The following is a 20478-nucleotide window of genomic DNA, read 5'->3' as shown; positions in this document are numbered from 1 at the left end:
CCTTTGGTGGGAAGGTAACAGCATTCCGTGTGCCTTTGGCGTTGAGTCATGCCAGCCACATGACTACGGAGACGTCTTCGGACAGCGCTGGCTCTTCGGCTTTGAAACGGAGATGAGCACCGCCCCCTAGAGTCGGCAATGACTAGCACGTATGTGCAAGGGGAACCTTTACCTTTATCTTTTTCTTTTTTAAAAAAAAATAACACATATGAGAAATGGTGTCACACATTCCCAGTGCAGATTAGATTAATTTTAACTAAACCATGTTGAAGCAAAACAACTGCTATATTGTATTTAAGTTGCATTGTTTTCAAAAAATACCAAGTTTACAAGGACTTCTCCAACTGCACCTAGTTTAGGACCACACAGAAATAAACATATATGTCAATCCCTACTTCCTAATTGCCATGTTCAAATGATAGTCAATGAATTGATTGATTTGTACTCTGTTAAATAAATATAGAATGCCTGCTATAACATGGAAAGCATTCACTTCAGTACCTCCAGTGATAAGATGCTTGGTGACATGTTTGCTAGCAGCAGATAAGGTGTCCTTCCTTTGCTCTGTAGAAATCTGGCCAATAGTGCCCTCCTATCTGACATATGCTGCCCTTTTAGCCTCATGAATTCTTTAGAGGAGCATATACTATCACTGTATTTCAGATCACTGATTTTAAAGTGCAGTCTTCAGCTATTTCACAGAGTGAGCTGGGATGCAGCCAGCAAAGCCATGAAAATGAAGAAACCGCCTTTCTAACTTTTTACCTGTGAGCCCTTCTCCTGGGTATATTTCTTGGCCAACTTTAGCAAGCATAAATCTTGGTGCAATCTTCAAATAGATGCTATCCTCCTGAGATTCTTAGTGAAACAACAGAACAGAAATAAAACAATTTCTTATGTTCTCCATATTTTAAAACCAGTTTCCTTTGACTTTGTCCACAATGGCTGAAACATGGGGAAGATGAGGACCAGGATAGCTAGTTTAGGATTGGTTGGTATTCCTACCCTAAGCACATCGGTTCTAGGAAAAAGATCAGATAAATGCTGAGTAGTTCAAGGGCAGACATACACACACACACAAACACACACTCACTACTGTTTCTCCTGGTTTTTTTTTTAAATTGCAGACTTAAATTCTGTTCTGTTGTCTGAACAGAGCAAAATTTAGTCCATGTCAAACATGGAAGTGTGCAGCTTTTAAAGATTTTGCTATGCAGAAGAGTCCTAGAAGAAGACAGTCGGGTATATTTGAATTGAGTTTTATGCTGTCTCCTGCTGATCAAAGGCAATATTACAGCAAATAGGCAGGTCAAACAAGAAAAAATGTAACTGATTATTCCATTTAACTGAATCTTTGTATTTGACTAAATTGCAGATCTTACATGGTTTAAATCCTGCTAACCCTAAATTCCTTTGGATGTCCATATAAGCCCTTTCCAGTGCAAACAAAGATTAACTGGAGTTGGGCGAATGTGTTACACTGAGCTGAAGTTTAGAACGAGGGAGGAAAATCATAACGAGAGAGAAAAACATGCCACAAATAAATGCCATTGAAATGTCAACATTTATTACTGGGGGTCTCTATTTGTTCCCTACCTTGTAGTCTTAGCAAATAAAATGAACAAGCCCTGCCAGTTGCATAAATTCTTGAAATACCTACATATTCTTGCATAAATGCTTGCATCCCTCAAATATTTGATGGACTTGAAAACTAAATTTTGCTGAACAATGAACCAGCCCATTAAAAAGCCAATTCCTATTAATAGACCAGGAAGGGGAGGAGGTTAATCAAGTGATTGTCACAAAAGAGACTCTGAACTCATCTTTTCTTTTAGCGAGATAAATGTATCCTAGAAAGACTGAAAGGTTTTAGATGAAAGATTTGTACAAACACCCGTCATTGCTTTAACAGACAAAGCAGCTTGCCTACTTTAACCAACCATGTCATTGTGTAATTTACCTGACCAAAAGCTTGTAATGGACATTTGTAATGCGGGTGTTGAAAACATAGTTGAAACTGCAGACAACAAAAGATAAGGACACCTTTGAAGGAGACACTTTAGACTGATCTGCTTTGACGGGCAACCAATTAAGGCTCTCCGGGAAACACTATCTATTTAGTAATTAATGTTTGTCTTTAATTTGTCAGTTCTACTATATCCGTTATTATGCAAGAAAAATGAGATGGCAGAGATATTACGTTGCAAAATTGATCCAGGTGGGTTTTATGAAATTGTTAAAGGTATTTTACCCTTAACCTTAAACATTGGTGGTCATCATAATTCAGCATGAGTAAAGACTCAGAATTTAAATCATGAGATTGTTGCATACCACCCAGATGGGCAGCTATATAAATGTGATAAATAATAAAATAAAATAAAATATAAAATAAAATAAAATAAAATAAAATAAAATAATAAAAATTATTGGTTTTAGTATTGTACCCCAAATTTAGCCTTGCAAAATATTCTGTTAACTGAATTCAAAAGGGAAGCCTTTTTTAAAAAATGTATATACTATTTTTTTTAAGAATTCAGGAAAGAGCTAAGAAAGCAGATACATATGTTTTGAGCTAGTGGAAGGGAGAGATGCTGGCTAACAAAACAATATAATTGCTTAGATTAAGATTGACATCATGAGCTGTTAATGAGAAATATTTAAGAGTATAATTCTAGTAATTTTAGAACCACTGATAAAATCCTTTGTTACCTTGGCCAAAGTAAATTTGAAATTTGTAGTTTCATAAGTATGCTGACATGCCATCTTGGTATAGTAACCATTATGGACTTAAACAGAGATGTGCATTTGTATCTGTTGTAATTTTTGCTAGCAGTAGTATTAGTTTGTAACTGTGTATCTCTTTGGGTGGTTTTATGCAGGGAAGAGAAAGATAATATCCCATTTGTCATGATCTTCATGAGACAATGGGCTTGAATCATTGTTCTCAACCTAACCTTCACAAAATCATTGTAGAAATAAGATGTTGTGAGTATATGTATGCTGCCCCGAACTTCTTGAAAGACAATTGAGATATTCAAGTAAATGCATGTTGTTTTGTACAAAATAATAATGAACTGCTATGTCTGGGGGTCCAAATATTATACAACATTAAAACTAATGATTAGGGGAAGATCAAAAGAAATGAATTGCTACCCTTGGCAGAGCTTGGGCCTTTATTCTGTAACAGTGCCAGGTCAGAATGAAGGATATAGTGAGCTATCAAATCACATGCAGCAAGGCTTCACATATTTTATCATTTCATTTCATTTTTCTCCAGATGAGCTTTTGCCACCCAGATAGGGCAAGCCAAATAATGAGATTTCCCTGAGGCAATTGTTAATTTACCCATCCCAGCACTTTTGGGGTGAGGGTCTATCAGAGGAAATGGGATGTATATGGTCATGAAGCTATTTAGGCCCGTCTGTCATCACTTGGAAGAACCTCCGGTAGAAAACGTGTGCCAAACATGTGTGGGTTTTCTACCTCAAAGTGCTGCCTGACCTGTCAATTACAATAAAACCGGCTGAAGACCTTGGAAGGCAAATTGCATACTCAGTTGGTTCTTTCTAGGCTTCACAATGGCAGCTCTATGAGCTTGATTAAACTCAGGGAATCAATCTTCCTCACACCAAGAAAAGCAATACCCTCAGGAATAGATGCCAAGCAAGTCACTGTCTAACAAATGGTCAGGATCTTTGTAATATACACAGCCTGACTTCAAGTATTTGTGTTTACATCCATATTCCTTCTTTTACCCATGTTCAATATATATACACACAATCAAGAGCTTTGGTTTATTTGCTTTAATCACACTGCAAGAGAACGGAGAGCCCTCATTTGATGAACAAGATGGCACACTGACAGCCCTCGGCTTCACGCCTGGTGTGCTGACAGGCAGGCTTCAAACAGAGCCATCTCACCTAGTTGCATCAAGGGACTAAGCCTTCATTTTGAATTGCCTGGTTTGGCCAACACACAAGTCATGAGCATATCACTGACCGTTGCTATGATCTGAGACTTTCTGGCATGTCCCTACACCAGGGGTCTCCAACCTTGGTCCCTTTAAGACTTGTGGACTTTGCTGGCTGAGGGACTCTGAGAGTTGAAGTCCACAAGTCTTAAAGGGACCAAGGTTGGAGACCCCTGCCCTACGCCACTCAGGTTTTAAAGATTTCTACCTAGACTTGAGATTCAGGATACACTTTTTGATACAAGAATAGTAGTGGTTGATATGTTAAATTAGGACCAGAGGATCCAGATTCAAGGCCATATTGCCTCTGGAAGCTGCCATGTGACTTGGGGCCGGTGAATGGCGCAGGCTGGTAAGGCCTGTTATTAAGAACAGCCTGTTATTAAGAACACAAAGCCTGCAATTACTGCAGGTTCGAGCCCGGCCCAAGGTTGACTCAGCCTTCCATCCTTTATAAGGTAGGTAAAATGAGGACCCAGATTGTTGGGGGGGCAATAAGTTGACTTTGTAAAAAATATACAAATAGAATGAGACTATTGCCTTATACACTGTAAGCCGCCCTGAGTCTTCGGAGAAGGGCGGGGTATAAATGTAAAAAAAAAAAAAAAAAAAGTTACATACCAAGGAGAACTATCAACAACTCCTTGAGCTGTGGAGAAGGTGAAATAGAAATCTAATATGGAAATATTTCTGAAAGGAAAAAGGCAAAAAGATGACTCTAATCAAGAGATGCCATTAATCACCTCAGAATAGAAGTGGCTCTTTTTAAAAGGAGGCACACAAGTGTGATGGCCTGGAATACATATTCAATAAATAAATTAAAAAGTGTTAATGTAGTCATAGCCAGAATCTGGATTTTTCTTTCCACTCCTGTGGATGACCCTGGTACTTTCTCCTATCTTCCTGGCTAAGTTACCCATGCTCAGGGCCAACAGTTAGGTTAAGACTTCACACTGCCAATAGATATAGGAAGAATCCGGTCCGTTCTTTCATCCTTATCCTAATTCCTGCAGCTTTGCAGCTTTGAAACAGACGGTTCTGAGGAAAACTCTATCTGGTTCAAGGTGTCTTTCCATTTTAGGGCATCTGCTAAACAAGTGGGGTGCTCATAAGTGTGAATAGGATGTCTGATCTCTACCAAAACGTGAAGACTTCCTACCCCCTTGATTTGAATGATTGTATTGGTTATTTTAGTAAAAGAAATACATCCTGGAAAATAACACTTTTGCTTGAAATTCCACTAAAGCGATGTGGCTATGGATGAGCACACAGGCACAAAGCCAGACACTGTCTTTAAAGCAATTGTAGAACCCTCGGTCCTTGTGAGACATCTATCTTGACTGTTTTTACAACCCATAATGATAATTTCTCCTTCCCCAACACGCTTGCAAATATAGGGAAATTAGCAAAGGTCACTGTCGAATAATAATGTGGTTATTATTTATTTATTAAATTTATATGCCATCCATCTCTCTGTCACATGATGCTTTGCAGTTTACAATATAATAAAAGCAGTAGTGTAAAACATTACAACAATAAATATAACCTTAAAATTGGGATCTTTCATTGTTTTGCCTTTCTTTGATTTCTGCCATCAAAATCTTCTAAGGCAAGCACATCAGTCCAGCTGGAGGAGTAGGCTGAATAGGTAGGAATACACAAAAAGTTGTGTTGCCTTTTAATCCACCAAAACAGCATAGGGCAAGTTGATAAGAAAACAATTTCAAAAATTGGACAGGGAAATACATTTATTTCCTGCTTCTCTTTTTCTTGCCAAACTGCTGACATCCCCAAGTGCTGGGAGGAGTTGAGGTGAATGAGAAGATTTCATGAGGGACTCTACGTTGGAAGTTGAACTTTGCTGCCAAGTGTTTAATGTTTATGATCTTAATTTCTATGTATTATGTTGTTTTATTATTGATAATGTTTTAGTTGTGTTTGGGAGCAGCCCAGAGTTCAATATAAGATGGGCATCTGTATAAACATTTTAAATAAATGAATATAATAAAGAAAGGCATCCCTCTTTGCCTACATGAACTTATTTGGGTCAGAAATTACCCAGTGTCCATTTGAAATGCAAATAGAAGCTATTAAAATTTCTGATTTAAAGTTTGTCTGCTTGGAATAATTACGTAACTCTTGACAAGCTAAGGATGTTTCTGATTGCATTCTCACACTCGTTCCAGTTTGTGCCATCGGAAGTGAAAAGAGAGGATAAAATCGTTTCTGCATGTAGCTTCTTTGGTCCACTTGTTCCTACTTTGGCAATTGGCAATCTGGGATTTACTTACTTTCACAATATCAGACAGTCCTGTCCAGGAAATGGAGACGAGCCAGAATACCGATACCAGATTTTTCTTCACAATTAACACACCAAGAACTGCTGACTAAAAAGAAGTTAAAGGACAAGGTCGTGGTATAGAGCAGGGGTGAAATCCAGCAGGTTCTGACAGGTTCTGGAGAACCGGTAGCGGAAATTTTGAGTAGTTCAGAGAACCCATGGTGGAAATTTTGAGTAGTTCAGAGAACTGGCAAATGCCACCTCTGGCTAGCCCTAGAGTGGGGTGGGAATGGAGATTTTGCAATATCCTTCCCCCAGGAGTGGGGAGAGAATGGGAATTTTGCAGTATCCTTCCCCTTGGTGGTCCACCAAGCCACACCACGCCCACCAAGCCACACCCACAGAACTGGTATTAAAAAAATGTTGATTTCACCACTGGTATAGAGGTGGTATTTCTTGAAAGACAGACCAAACTGATTCAGTGGATTGGGGTCATTCCATTTCTACATGATCTTCCATTAAGTTGACATTGTTTTATTTGTCACCACTGCTTTAGGAAAATCAAAAGGGAAAAAAAATGCAAGTATCTGCTAAGGATGTTTATAAATGTTCCCTTTATATAAAGGATGTTTTCCAGCAGACCAATCTGGTAGATTAGTTAATCCCCTTTTAGAACTTTTAAACAAGCTTGCAGATGCAAGTTGTTTTGTCATGATCTGCTGAGACTAATGATGAAGGGATGGGCCTCCAAGAGGTTAGATTATCCCCAAAGGATACTGAGAAACTGGCATGTTTTAAAGGAAGGAGACCAGAATGTGGAGGAATTTAAGAAACAAGTCCAACGAGGAACAGTAAAAAGTGGTTGTGTGTTTAGACAATGGAAAATATGGCAGAAGATTGGAAGGTATATGTAAATGAGCAGAATGGGGGAGGACAGGGTAAAGAAAAGAGGACAGCTTTGTGCACATCCCATAATACTCAAGTCCTTGGTTTTGGATGGCAAGGGGGACTGGAATTTCATTAAGTGACATTTCATTGTCTTTGTAAATGAAATTTCATTTCATTGTAAAACATGAGATTGTGAGACTGCACTGCTTAGCATTAGAGAAGAACAGTTCCTAGGGTCCCAGTTGCAGTTGTTAAGTGATAAATACATGAGTCATTAAGTGAGGACCTCACATGACCATGACTTCTGACATCTTACCAGCTTCTTCTGGGATTTTGCTTGTGGGAAGCCAGCAGGAAATGTCAGAAATCGTGGTCACATGGTCGCTGAACTCCGAAGACTGATCGTAACTACCATTTGTTCAACATCGTTGTACGTTTGAACATTTTCTGAATAAATATTTGTTACACAAGAACCACCTGTATGCATTGCTTTATGAACTAGCACAGTAATCACATTATTTAATTAAAATAGTCCCTTGCATCTAGAAGGGTAGCACATTAGGGTAGCACAGTACTTATTCATTTAGATATGCAATCTTCTACTTATATTCTCAGAAGAGTCTACAATATAGAAATCAGTAGTAAAATGCAAGCAGTTATGTGCATCTGTATATGCACATTTGTTTCTGCAATCATAGAATAGTAAATGGCAAGCAATGACCTGGGTATGGAATGCCCAGTGGCCTGTATATGGAAATGCCACCCAGTTTTACCTCCTTTTTACTTCTATCCTCAAAACGACGCTATAGAGCACTGCACACCAGAACAACAAGACACAAGGACAGTTTTCCCCCGAATGTCATCACTTTGCTTAACAACTAATTCCCACAACACTGTCAAATAATTTACTAAGACTATATTACTAGTCCTCTTCCTTACTAGTATCTATCTCTTCCCACTTATTACTATAACCATGTGCTTGTATCTTTCAATTTATATTGTTTTTAACTTGTTTCTAGTACAATTTGATAGCTTATTAGTAACTTTGACTATCACTAAGTGTTGTATCTTTTTATTCTTGAAGAATGTATTTTATTCTCCTTTTGTACACTGAGAGCAGATAGACCAAAGACACTTGGCCAATAAAGAATTCTATTCTATTCTATTCTATTCTATTCTATTCTATTCTATTCTATTCTATTCTATTCTATTCTATTCTATTCTATTCTATTCTGCTAATAGACCATAGGTGTTCTCAATCTGTACCTGATCAAGGTAATGAAGGCCAGTGGGTTGAACAACATTCAACAACAGATGTGGGGAAGGTATGATAAATGGCCTTCAGCCTACATTGGAAGGTGTTAGGCCTTCTTTTGAGGGTGCTCATGGGATCCCCACATGATGAGGCTTCTTTTACTATTCTAAATTAATACACAAACTATGACTTTTTGGGCTTGGAGACTACAGAGGTTTGTACTTTGATAACTTCTCAGCTGGATTGTTGCAATGAGCTGTACAGGGAACTACCTTTCAGGACAATACAGAAACTTGAAGTAGTTCAACTGTAAAATTAGTAATTGGATCTGACTGATAAGTTCACGTTGCCAAAGTTTCCATCAGCTGAATTGGCAGTCAGCCCATTTCCAAGCCAAATTCAGGATTTGGGAATTGTTTTTTTAATCGCTCCAACTGATTTAAAGTTGGTATAATACAGAATGAATCTTTGTGCATTGGACTGAGAGGTTCTGTACTGTATAAGGTCAAGATAGGCACAACTTCTCTGACCCAGTCAATCATTGCAAATGGCCATCTGCACGAGAATATCTATTACTGGAATAATCTTGAGACTGAATATTAAACAAGTTTTGCTCTCATTTTAGAACTATCCTTTTTGTTTATTTTATAAAAAATAACTATAGTATACTACCGTATACTATGAGCAGGAGCAGAGCGCCATCTTGTGGACTGTAAACATTACATTTTTAAAAATTGTCTTCTGATTGGCACACAGGCAATGAATTTAGAAAGTGTCTTTGAAGGCTAATTGTTATAAGAAATTAAACCAGGGTGGAGGGTGTAAAATAGATTATCATATAATTTTACATTTTCTAGGTCACTGCTTTCAGAATTGAAAAAATCAGGATACAAATGATTAGATATGTACCCTGTGCTTGTAAAATTAGAATAATCCCCACTAGTTACAATGCATTTCACCTTTGTACTAGTGCTTGTGCTAAGCTATGGTACTCAACGGTTACAGAAAGCTCAAGAATAAACATTTCAATGTCCAAGAAAAATATTCTTCCAGTTTTGCAACATGTTCTTTCCTATCTTTCCCACATGTCCCACATGCTCCATGTACAGGTTTCGGACTAAATCCTTGGCTGAGTATGCATCCTGCCAGTCTTTTAGATCTAGTTTTGCTCTGCTATTGGGCACATCGATGAGAGGGATGTTCGCCTCTGGTGGCAACAAAATGCATCATACATCTTAACAGAATTGATCAGAATAACAGTTGGAAGGCACCTTGGAGGTCTTCTAGCCCAACCCCCTGCTCCGGCAGGAAACCCTATACCATTTCAGACAAACGGTTGTCCAATCTCTTCTTAAAAATCTCCAATGTTGGAGCATGCAGAACTTCTGTAGGGGATGAAAGGACCCTCAGCTTTTTAATAAAACCGGTTAGTTGATAAAGGTGCTACCAGGAGTAGGAATAGGATTGCAACCAAGGTTAACATCAGATCAACACTCAAGTAAACGATACCCCAATCAAGAAACTGCGGAAGAAGCCAACAGCAAACAGCTCAATCAAAAGAATCTCTGGCAGGTAAGCTACCAGAATATAAACTGACAGCAAAGAGCACTCCTTACTAGCACTCATGATGTTACCTAGTTTGGATAATGAAACATCTGCAAGAAAACAAGCAAACTCAGACAGCACCAAGGACCCCTCATGTCAACCCTGAGCTACAAATGTTCTCCTTAATTGTAAATCCCATGTTTTGTTTTTACAGCTCTGCTGTGTTTATGTTGTCATTTACATTTTCATTTAGTGACACTTTAGGTAAATACTGATAATAGAGTAAGATTAAAGATATAGACCCGTGTCCGAATACAGTATACAGAAATATTTAGGAAAACTTTACATGCAACTACTCTCATCAGAGTAGTAGTTTTTCTGAATGGGATTGAATTCTGCTATGCTATATGTAAAATGAGGCAAATTTTAACTACCTATTATTAATCCATCACCAATCACAATAAATTATTATGTCTGCCTTTTATTTTTTACTATTATTAAGTTTTAATGTTTTTACTTACTGATCGGTAATAAAGATTGACTGATTCGGGAACAGCCAACTTCAGGTATTCACATGGGTGCTATATTGCAAACCAGAATTCTACTTTTTTTCCATCACAGAAAATCAATATATTTCTTGAAATAATGGCACACTGCAAATTATATATTTGCTTGTCCATTCGGGACCTATAGTATTTGGTAATGTTATGTCATTTGATCGCATAGTACAAGTAGTCCCCGATTTACGACCACAACTGAGCTCAAAATTTCTGTTGTTGAGTGAAACATTTGTTAAGTGAATTTTGCTCCATTTTATGACCATTTTAAGTGAATCACTAGAGTTTAGTAGCACGGTTGTTAAGTGAATCTGGCTTCCCCACTGACTTTGCTGGTCAGAAGGTTGCAAAAGGTGATTTATATGATGCCACAACACTGCAAAGACTACCAAATATCTGAATTTTGATGAAGTGACCACGGGGATGTTGCAATGGTCCTAAGTATGAAAAATGGTCATAAGTCACTTTTCTCAGCAATGTAACTTTGAACGGCCACTAAACAAATTCTTGTAAATCAACAACTACCTGCACATTTTTATGGGCAGAAGGTTTCTCATTTGCCTCCCAATAGATACTTATGCCAGTTGCCATCTTCATTAAGCACCTGCATGTTTGCCTTACCAAATTTGCACAACCTTCATGTGCACCATTGTGCTTGTTCCCAGATCAAGAGGCGTCATTTACAGATGCCTCAACCCTCCTGTTGATTCTTGCAATACACTTTGCCTGGGGATGCCTTGGAGCTACAATTAGAATTACAATGTCCAGAACACAGGTAATTATTGGCATTTGCTCAATACCCAGATGTAACACCACTACCTACAAACTGTGCTAGCTTCTTACAGGCTTCTGGATGCAATTTAAGGTGATGGTTATCACCTATAGCCCACATGGCAAACTGCCAGCCCATTTGCCGGACAGTCTTTTCTCAATGATACCCAATAGGGCAGGCCTGCTCTGGCTCTTTCCCCTCCCCCCGCCTCCCTTTGAAATAATGTCATCTTTTGCAATCCAAAAAACTTTTTCTACTGCAGCTCCTGGCTTCTTTCAGCGTATGAATGGCCTTAACCCTCCAGGCCATTTAGAAAGGCAATGAAAACCTGGCTCTTTCCTGGAACACCTGAGTCAGGATGGGTAAGAGAATGCAATAAATTTGAATTCCCAATCAATTAATTAATTATATTTTTCATTGTTATGTTTTAATATCTTTGTTTACTGATTTTTTTGTATAATGTTAATAGTCATATTAGTCGCACGTTGGGCAGCCATAGAAAAGCTGTATAGTAAATAAATCTCCAGCCCCATTTTATAATTCTTTGTGAACAGAAAGAGCAATTTTGCCTTGGTATTGCCAACAGCAAGGAAGTGCTCAGGCTAATTGCATGGTTCCTTCTACTCATGGGAAATATAAAGATGTCAGCTCTTAAATATCATTTTTTGTGTTACTGTTTACACTTACAATTGTTCTGTCCCCCCTCGCCTCCGTCCAAGTGATGGCTTAATTAGCCGGCACTATCAGCTCCGGCAGCAAACTAGCAAGCGTCTGCCAAGTGACTCTGTTATCTCCCTTGATGCCAACAAGTCACCCAGGAACAAACAGTACTTCAGCTCTTCAACAGTACTTCAGTTAAGCAGTTGATTTGCCTGCTACGAAGAGGCATAGCAGCCCTCGCTGGTTTTATATCCTGTGGGGTGTGGCTGCATGACTCAGCACTTCCTAGCCTGCCCCACCCCTGCTTCTGTTGTTCCTGCCTCTCCTGCCTACGAAACCTAGGGTCCAGCCAGGCCTGACTGCCATCAGCTGGGTCTGGAGGCGTGGCCTGGTGGGGAAGAGTCAGAGGACGGAGACCTCATTATCTCCTCCACCTGGCCTGCCTCTGGCTCCTGGAGTTGAGCCAGGGAAGCCGGTGCTCCCAAGGTAAATCCTGATGGCCCTTCCCCCTCACTTTCCAAGTCACTTTCTGGCAGGGGGCCTGGCTCGGGGGGTGCAGACACAACAACAATTTAAATAAAAGTACATACAGTACATATAGATATCTAGATCCAAATCAATAGGTAATTGTTAGGGTTGTTATTGTACAGTTTAAACATTCTACACTCTACAGCAGGGCTGTTAAACTCCCGGCCCATATGCCACATACGTCACGCGCTGGCCACACCCACGCCTGGTTTAGCAGAGAAAAAGACCTGATATGCCGCCATGACGTGAGTTTGATACCCCCGCTCTACAGGCTGACATTCATCTAGTGATCCCTAAATAAACTTTACATGAGAGTGAGATGCTTGTTTTTTGACTGGTGTATTTATAACACAGTGTCATTAACACTGCATTTCTTTTTGCTACTCCACATTGGAGTTTTCTGGCTGTTAATATAAAGGTTGCCCTACCAGTATTGGTTGCGGTGCAGTTTCTTCCTTGATGGTATCTAGATTAGGATATTGTTTCTTCTTTGCGGTTTAACTGGTGCTATTCGCTGCTTATCTGGATGTTGGCTGCTAAGGAAGATTTCCTTCACTGGATGTTTCCTTCACTGACTTCTGTTATATCTTTTCTTAAACGGTACATTGATAGGGTTTATTTCTATGGGTCTGTTGATGGTCAATCTGTCTGAATGTCAAGCTTCCAGGAATTCCCAGGATTTGTTCTCAACCTGCTGGCTCGGGAATTCTGGGAGTTGAAATCCACACATTTTAAAGTTGCCAAGGTAGAATTTTAATATTTTCCCAGTTAAAGTTGGCTGGGCAAGCTGTATACCAGTGCTGGAGAACCTTTTTGGCACCGAGTGTCCAAACTGAAACATGCGCGCTTGCACGCACGTGCACCAGAGTACTGGAAACCTAAAGACCAGCTGTCCAGTGTGCATGTGCATGCCAGCTAGCTGGTCTTCAGGTTTCCAGCACATACTTGTGCACTGGCTAGCTGGTCTTCGGGTTTCCGGTGCTCTGGCGGTCATGAAGACCAGCTGGCCTGCACGCAAAACCAGAAGAGAAGCTGGCGGCGGCACGTGTGCCCACAAACTGGGCTATGTGTACCACCTGTGGCACGTGTGCCATAGGTTCACCATCACAGATATATACTGTGTGAACAGCCAGCAAACCCTACTCTCCCTTGAATTATTGATGTTACCTAGTCTTCCAGAAACCAATAAAGCCCAGAGAACACCAAGAAGCTAACTGTTCAACTCTTGAGCTCCATATATTCCTTACTGTTGGAACGGAGTAAAACGGCAGCAGCTAAGGCACGGCTGTGCTGAGCAAAGCATAAGGGCAGACTAACATAAGCACAAATGGTGCTTGCAGTATGAAATTAAAGTGAACAGGTCACTGGCTAAATAACAAACAAACCAATAAGAACTAAAAGTCACTATGATTATCCTTGTTCAGGAAGAGAAATGGCTTTTAAAAGACATGAATTGACAAACTGGTATATATGTTTCTTTATTGAGGTTGTCTAGGACAGGAAAATTTTCATTTTCTGGGACCAAGAAGTACCATCCATCTTATTAGGATTCCAATACTGAACTCAACTGATTGAGCTATATTGACTTGAAGCTGAAGATGTGCCTTTATGAACTGGGATACTTTGGCAGGAAACCATCTCTGAAAGCAACAAAGCATGAAATGCTCTTCAATCACTGATGGAGAACAACTTAAATGTAGTATATAAATAAACACACCAACACAAATTCTATACAAAACCTGAAATATTTTACTTTTAAAATTTTGATCTAAGTTTACTTAGATTTCATGGACTTGATACAAGAGCATTTGATATGAATTGGTAAATAAAACACTGTAATAGATAGCCACAATAAACTTTGTTAGAAATGTACATGTTGTGAAAATAATAATCATAAACATAATAATAATAATAATAATAAAACCAGCATGATGTCTGCGTTATATTATATAAATGCTTGACAATAACAGTATACTAGGGAAGCTTTAAAAAACTTGCTTAACTCTGGGGCCCTATTCAACTAACATTTTTGACGCCAAGAATTCAGACCCAGTCCCTCACCATAACTAGAAAGGTCAGTTAATAAGGCCTCAGTTGTTTTCTATAGCTGTTTTATTTTTTTCCTCATGGACATCACATCCAGGTAATGTGTATATAAACAAAGCTCATAAGAAATGTACAAATATAAAAAGCTACAAACATTAATAAATTACATCATCACAAAACACAGAAACACTTCACAAGGTGCTAATAAAATAATTGTATCCCCTCATAATACAAGAATTGAGACAAGGAGCTGGTATTATAAAGTCGAAGATTCTTCTTCATATTGTATCTTAAATAGATAATTTTGTACTATTATTTGATTCTGTATAAGGCTGCACAAAGTTTTACTTGTTTTTCAGGCAATGCCAAAATTAAAAAAGGGAGAAAAAGGAATTAAATTGAGGACAAAAACAGAGTATCTCTTTCAGAGTCATGAACCAAAAATACTTGGCAAAATACTCAGCAAAAAATTTGTATAAAGGTTAATGAACTATTCTATAGAAAGAAATGTCTAAAGATACTTCGATCTTATAAAAAAGAAGGTACTTTAAAAAGCTATTTACAGGCTAGATTCTATGAAAAAATATGCTTTCAGACACGTATCTATAAATGAAAATCTGGAATTGCCTGAGAAACAAATGCAACGCCTTAAGGCTACAATCCTGTACATAGTACTCTACACACGAGAGTAAGTTCCATGGAACGCGACAGGTTTGATATCTGGGTAAACATGCATAGGATTGTGCTCTAAGTGTTTATATGCAGACAAGCTAGTTTAATGTAAAATATAATGCATTCTACACCAAACACTAAGAGAGTTCAGAAGCAATAAGTATCCAGTTAAACTGTCCATAAGCTTGGCTCTCATCTGGCCTGACCCTTAGGTGAGCACAGCCCTTGTTCCTTCAGACAACATATCTGAAAGGAAGTGCTTGGATGGATGTGAATGTCAGAACACCTCTCTGATAGGGCTGCACAGTTCTGCTACTTCATTACAGGACTTGCAACTGAGGTTTAGATATAACTGATAGCTGATCTATTATATTACTAAATGGATTCATAAGCTCTAAAAAGTTTGTGTGTATTCCTTTCTGGGGGTGGGGAATAAATCTTGTTTCGGGTACTTTTTCTCCTGATATGCAGCTCAAGGAAAAGGGTTTGGTTATAGATCAGAAAATAAGTGCTTGGGGGTCGCAGGACAACAGCTTCTTTGCTTGATTTGTTTACATGATCCAGGAATTAATCCATGATGCAGGGAAATGGAAGTGAAAAAAGAACCATTGTCTTCATCTGTTCATCTCGAGATAACGTAAGTCAGGAGTCTCCAACCTTGGTCCCTTTAAGACTTGTGGACTTCAACTCCCAGAGTTCCTCAGCCAGCAAGGTTGGAGACCCCTGACATAAATGATTTATGAGGTAAATCATCCGTCATGAACTTAAGTGTGAACTGCTAGAGGGAGATTAAAAGCCCCTTCAAAGAAATAAGGAAAGAGATATTTGACTAAGGATGCCATTTTATAAGACACTAACAGAACTTAGACTTATATACCCATTCACAGTGCTTCACAGCCCTGTCTAATGATGATGATGGTGATATGCCTGCTACCTACTCAGGTTGCACAAAGAAAACGGACACTTTGACACTTTGCAGAACAAAGGTCCTGGCAGCAGTATCTTGGAATGATCCTGGCATCTCTTTTCCTACATATTCTCCAATGTCATGTTATCAGTGCATTATGAGCACCCAAGCAGAAGCTACAATGCTATCAGGTTAAATGGTGGATTCCACCCTACCTTGAAAGTTAAATTAATGGTGATATAATTTCAAAACAGCAATGCTGAATAAAAAATATACATTTTTTATGTATACGGGGGAAGAAATACTTCCAGTTTCCATGGTCATGTAAACAAATGTTTAGCTAGAACAGGTGAGAGAAAGAGAAATAAATCATCAAATTCAGACTGGATGTAAACACATTAATCCATTAACTATGGTTTATAAAAACACGGTGGCTCTATTCACACAACTTGAGAAGCCAAAGCAAACAATGACAGTTTAAAATGATGGCCCACGCAACATACTAAGATATAGTACAATTGATTTGATTTTGCTTTAGCCTCTATAGGCTATAAACCATGTTATATAAGTATAGTCAAGAGTCAGTGTTCTCAGACTTTGACTTTGAGGTACCAATTGATTTGTAATGTTTTACTCAATTACACATAATTGTGAGAGTTTAGCAAGGAGAGAAGGGTTGTATCTGTTTGCTGATCTTTAATTCCTATCACTCATCGATATTCAGTTATGAGAACAAAGACATTTGAGCATGGAAAACATACCATGGGACCAAAGTTAAAACAATATATATAAGAAACAGCGGGAGTGCTAAAAATTTATCAATGAAAAGAGATGCAAACCAACACCAACCAAAGCTAATTTAAAAACCCTTTTGATGTCCAAAGAACTGCACCAGCTCATTAATTACCTATATCCAAATCATTACCCAATTAATGATTTGTAATCCATAATTTTTTTTGTACATAAAATAAATTAAGTCATCCATAGTTCTCCAATGTCTGGTTATAGGGAAAGTTTTAGCAGTGCTGAAGTGCAATTTTAACTTCTCTTTTGAATAAAACATATTTATCATGAGCCAGATAAAGAAAGGTAGATTATTTCTTTATGCATATTGTTTCATGCATGTATTGTATCTCAAATAGTCATGGCATAAATTTCTTTCCCTTGTCTACAAGTCAATTTGAGAAACTTTTTTTAAAAAACTCTGCCTTTTAACCAGATACCTCTTTAAAATTGGTTCAACTTTGATAAAAGAAGTATAATTGAAATGAATATGCATACTCTTAAAAACAACAGCTTTTTCCTCACTTATAAACAAGTTAAAGGGATACTTTCCTAAAACTGGAATGATCCTCAGTGTCTTGGAGTATTAACTTTTTGCGAACTAGTCACTCTCAGCAATTTGAGAAAGGACATCTATATTAAAAAATATTTATAGCAGTATCTGTACAGGTTTTAACTGCCGAAAGTTAAAAAGAATTTATTAAAGTGGTGGCAAAAAGTTAACTGGTATTGTCCCTAAGATGTTGCACAATACTACTGGAGTCCTTCAAGAGTTGAAGAGCTAGCGTGACAGCTCAGGATATGCTGAGCTTTGATAGTCCCAATTATGACCAGATTTTAAAGGAGAAGTTTCCCATTCCGATGAATTTTCAAAATCTTCCCAAGCCTTTGTTTAGCTGTAGCCATGCCTTTTTTTGTACGTTTCCCTGGAAGTAACAGAACAGAGACACAGTAAGGCAAAAAACAATAGCAGCAGCAACCAAAAGAATCTAGAAGTTGAAGACCAAGAAGAATGAAACAAATGCAACTAAAAATTGATTTATAAAACATTCAACTGCATTTCTCTTCAACACAAAAGCCTTTAACAAATATCCATCCATCTCTATCTGCCCCATAAGGCTGAGGATGAAGAGAAGAGTTGCTTTTACTTTACTTTACTCTATGCCTTGAATTAAGAAACACATACATCATTAAATTACTACAGCTCTAACTAATTTTTGCCTGTACAAATGATCTATCAGAAATGACACACCACGGAAGGAACTATTATTGTATCGTCATCTGCATTAAGGTGTAATAGAATTGTCTTCATCTGTTCAGAAAAGCTGCTTAGTTATTCCGTTTTATCCTAAATTAGTTTATGAAACTGATTTATGAAACGGGTAATTTCAGATTAGTACTTAGATTTTATAGCAAGTACTAAACGGTGTCATCTTCAATTCATTTGAGTTTTTAAAAGTATTCTCTTTATGACATCTCCTGCCTCCTCCCTTCAATGCTACTTCTTGAATTAGGAAAGGCTACAATTTGATCTATTTTGGGACCCATTTCCTAAGTGTTTCTGTGGATAATTTAATCCATTATACATTGCTTTTGTCCATTCATGCCTCTCTCATAATAAAACAAATACCTCATATGTGCCAATATACTGGATGGTCAGTTCAGGTTATAAAAAAATTACTTTCAGATAAAAATGAGTACAAGGTTTTTTTTATCTGAACAGCTACAACAAAATGTCTGTGGGTTTTGTGAATAAACTCTCAGTGACTTGTAAAGCCAAAGGTTTATTTCGCATAGATTTTTCAGGATGAGTAAGAGATACAGAGACTGATTATTCATGTTTTATGTTAGTCAAAATCCATATGTATGCAATCATACTATTGAAAATACACTAAAGTCTTCTCCAAACTAATGCCGTCAAATATATTTGAACAACAGTTCTCAGAATTCCTAGTCAAAGAAAAAAAAAACCAGAAAAGGAAGCATTTGATCATTAAGGATAAACATGGAAGATGGCTTCAAACTAGACTTTCTCAGGTACTGTTGCAGTATCAGGTTGAACCCAGGAGTTTTTCAAAGGCTGCCAGGGTAAAGAATCAAGTATTAACAAAAGACCCATGTCTGAAAAATGTAAAATCCAGTTGTTACTCATCTAGTTCTTCAGAAGTGTTCTACATCTGTTCACCTTTCCAAACATATATGAACAAATGTCTGGAATATTTACAGCACCAGGAAAGAAAAACAAAATGGATTTGTGGAAACCATCTGTTCACCTTTTTTTCAGCCGAAATATCCATATGATTCCAAAGAACTAGATGCTCCTAGTTTATACTACTTTTATGGTTTTTTGGCATATTTCTTTACTGAGAGTACTGCAAGAAACAGAGATTTGCCAAATACTATATGTATGATAATTGTTGGACAGCAGCTAAATGATCTGAAAGCTATATTCAAAGTTTATGTACTTTCATTTTGGTTATACCTTAAAACAGGGGTCCCCAACCTTGGGGCTGTGGCCCATTACCAGACCATAGTTTGTTTGGAATTGGGCCACATGAGCGGCTGGTGGAGCGAGTGCAACTTGTGCAAGTGGTGGGCCAGCAAGCATTTGCGCACATGCATGTGTGTGTTGGTCTGCCACCTATGCAAGTTGAGCTGCGTGCTCATGCGCCAGCCCCCTGCTCGCACAAAGGCTGCGTACATGTGCGCCGACTTGCCACTCACGTGGTCCAGTTCCCTCCTCCCCCAGCTGGGCCGCCAAGCCACAAAAGTTGGAGACTGCTGCTTTAAGAGATCCTCACATTTTCTTGATATTCATATTGGGAAATAAATTAAATGAAATTTGTTTTGCCACTTCCGAGAATGAGAAAAAAGTTACAAAATAGAAAAAGTTAAACTTTCTGATATTTTATGAACATCTGAGGATGAACTGTGTAAAGAATGCAATTATCTTAGCTCTCTTAGTAGTTTCTCTGGTACTATCTCTTCCTTTATTTTCTCTGTCATGGTGTAGAAGAAGAGCAGGCTAAATTAGAAGGCAGAGTTAAACGTGTCTTCAGTTTGGAGTCATTGCATTGCCACAAGTCCAGCCTCCCATGAATTCTGTTGAGCCTCATTTAATGCCAATTTATACTTGACTGTATTAAAGGTAGCAATAATAAACTCTTCTGTGTTTGAGTTCTGTGTTTTGAACTCAATGAATGCTCCTGATTATTTGTGCCTGACACACTGAGTCTGCAAGAGAGTTGCCCTCGAGAATGTAGCACTCCACATGGCATGGAGACATTCCTTAGTGAAGGTGAACCTCAAAATATCTGAAGTATTAATTTTCAGACAAATGTGAAGAACATATCAGATTATTAAGATTCAGATTACTACTTGGAAGGTATCTGAATTGGAAAAGTAATATTTATAACAAGTACCAGGGTTTTAACATCACTATTAACCTGATTGAGTACTTGGGAATTTATTTTAAAAAATGCAGAAAACATTGATTGATGAAATTTTAATCAATTTTATACATCTAAATTATATAAATTTGATTGAATGAATGCCTAACTAAAGAAAATGTGAAATCTTTCAAGATTCTCCCTTCGACTGATCAGAAATGCCTC

General features: G+C 38.0%; 1 protein-coding gene across 1 annotated transcript in view; it reads right to left on the bottom strand.

The window, feature by feature from the left end:
* Positions 1 to 14076: 14076 nt before the first annotated feature.
* Positions 14077 to 20478, bottom strand: part of PHF2 (PHD finger protein 2) — a 147783-nt gene continuing 141381 nt past the window's right edge. The window contains exon 22 of the mRNA XM_058167411.1: positions 14077 to 17790. Coding sequence (XP_058023394.1) covers positions 17702 to 17790 — 89 coding nt within the window. The 3' untranslated portion in view covers positions 14077 to 17701. The remainder of the gene's footprint in view (positions 17791 to 20478) is intronic.

The sequence above is a fragment of the Ahaetulla prasina genome, chromosome 2 (genome assembly GCF_028640845.1).
Source record: "Ahaetulla prasina isolate Xishuangbanna chromosome 2, ASM2864084v1, whole genome shotgun sequence".
Lineage (NCBI taxonomy): Eukaryota > Metazoa > Chordata > Lepidosauria > Squamata > Colubridae > Ahaetulla > Ahaetulla prasina.
Note: the sequence above shows the minus strand (reverse complement) of the source record. Positions and strands in the feature narration are given on the sequence as shown.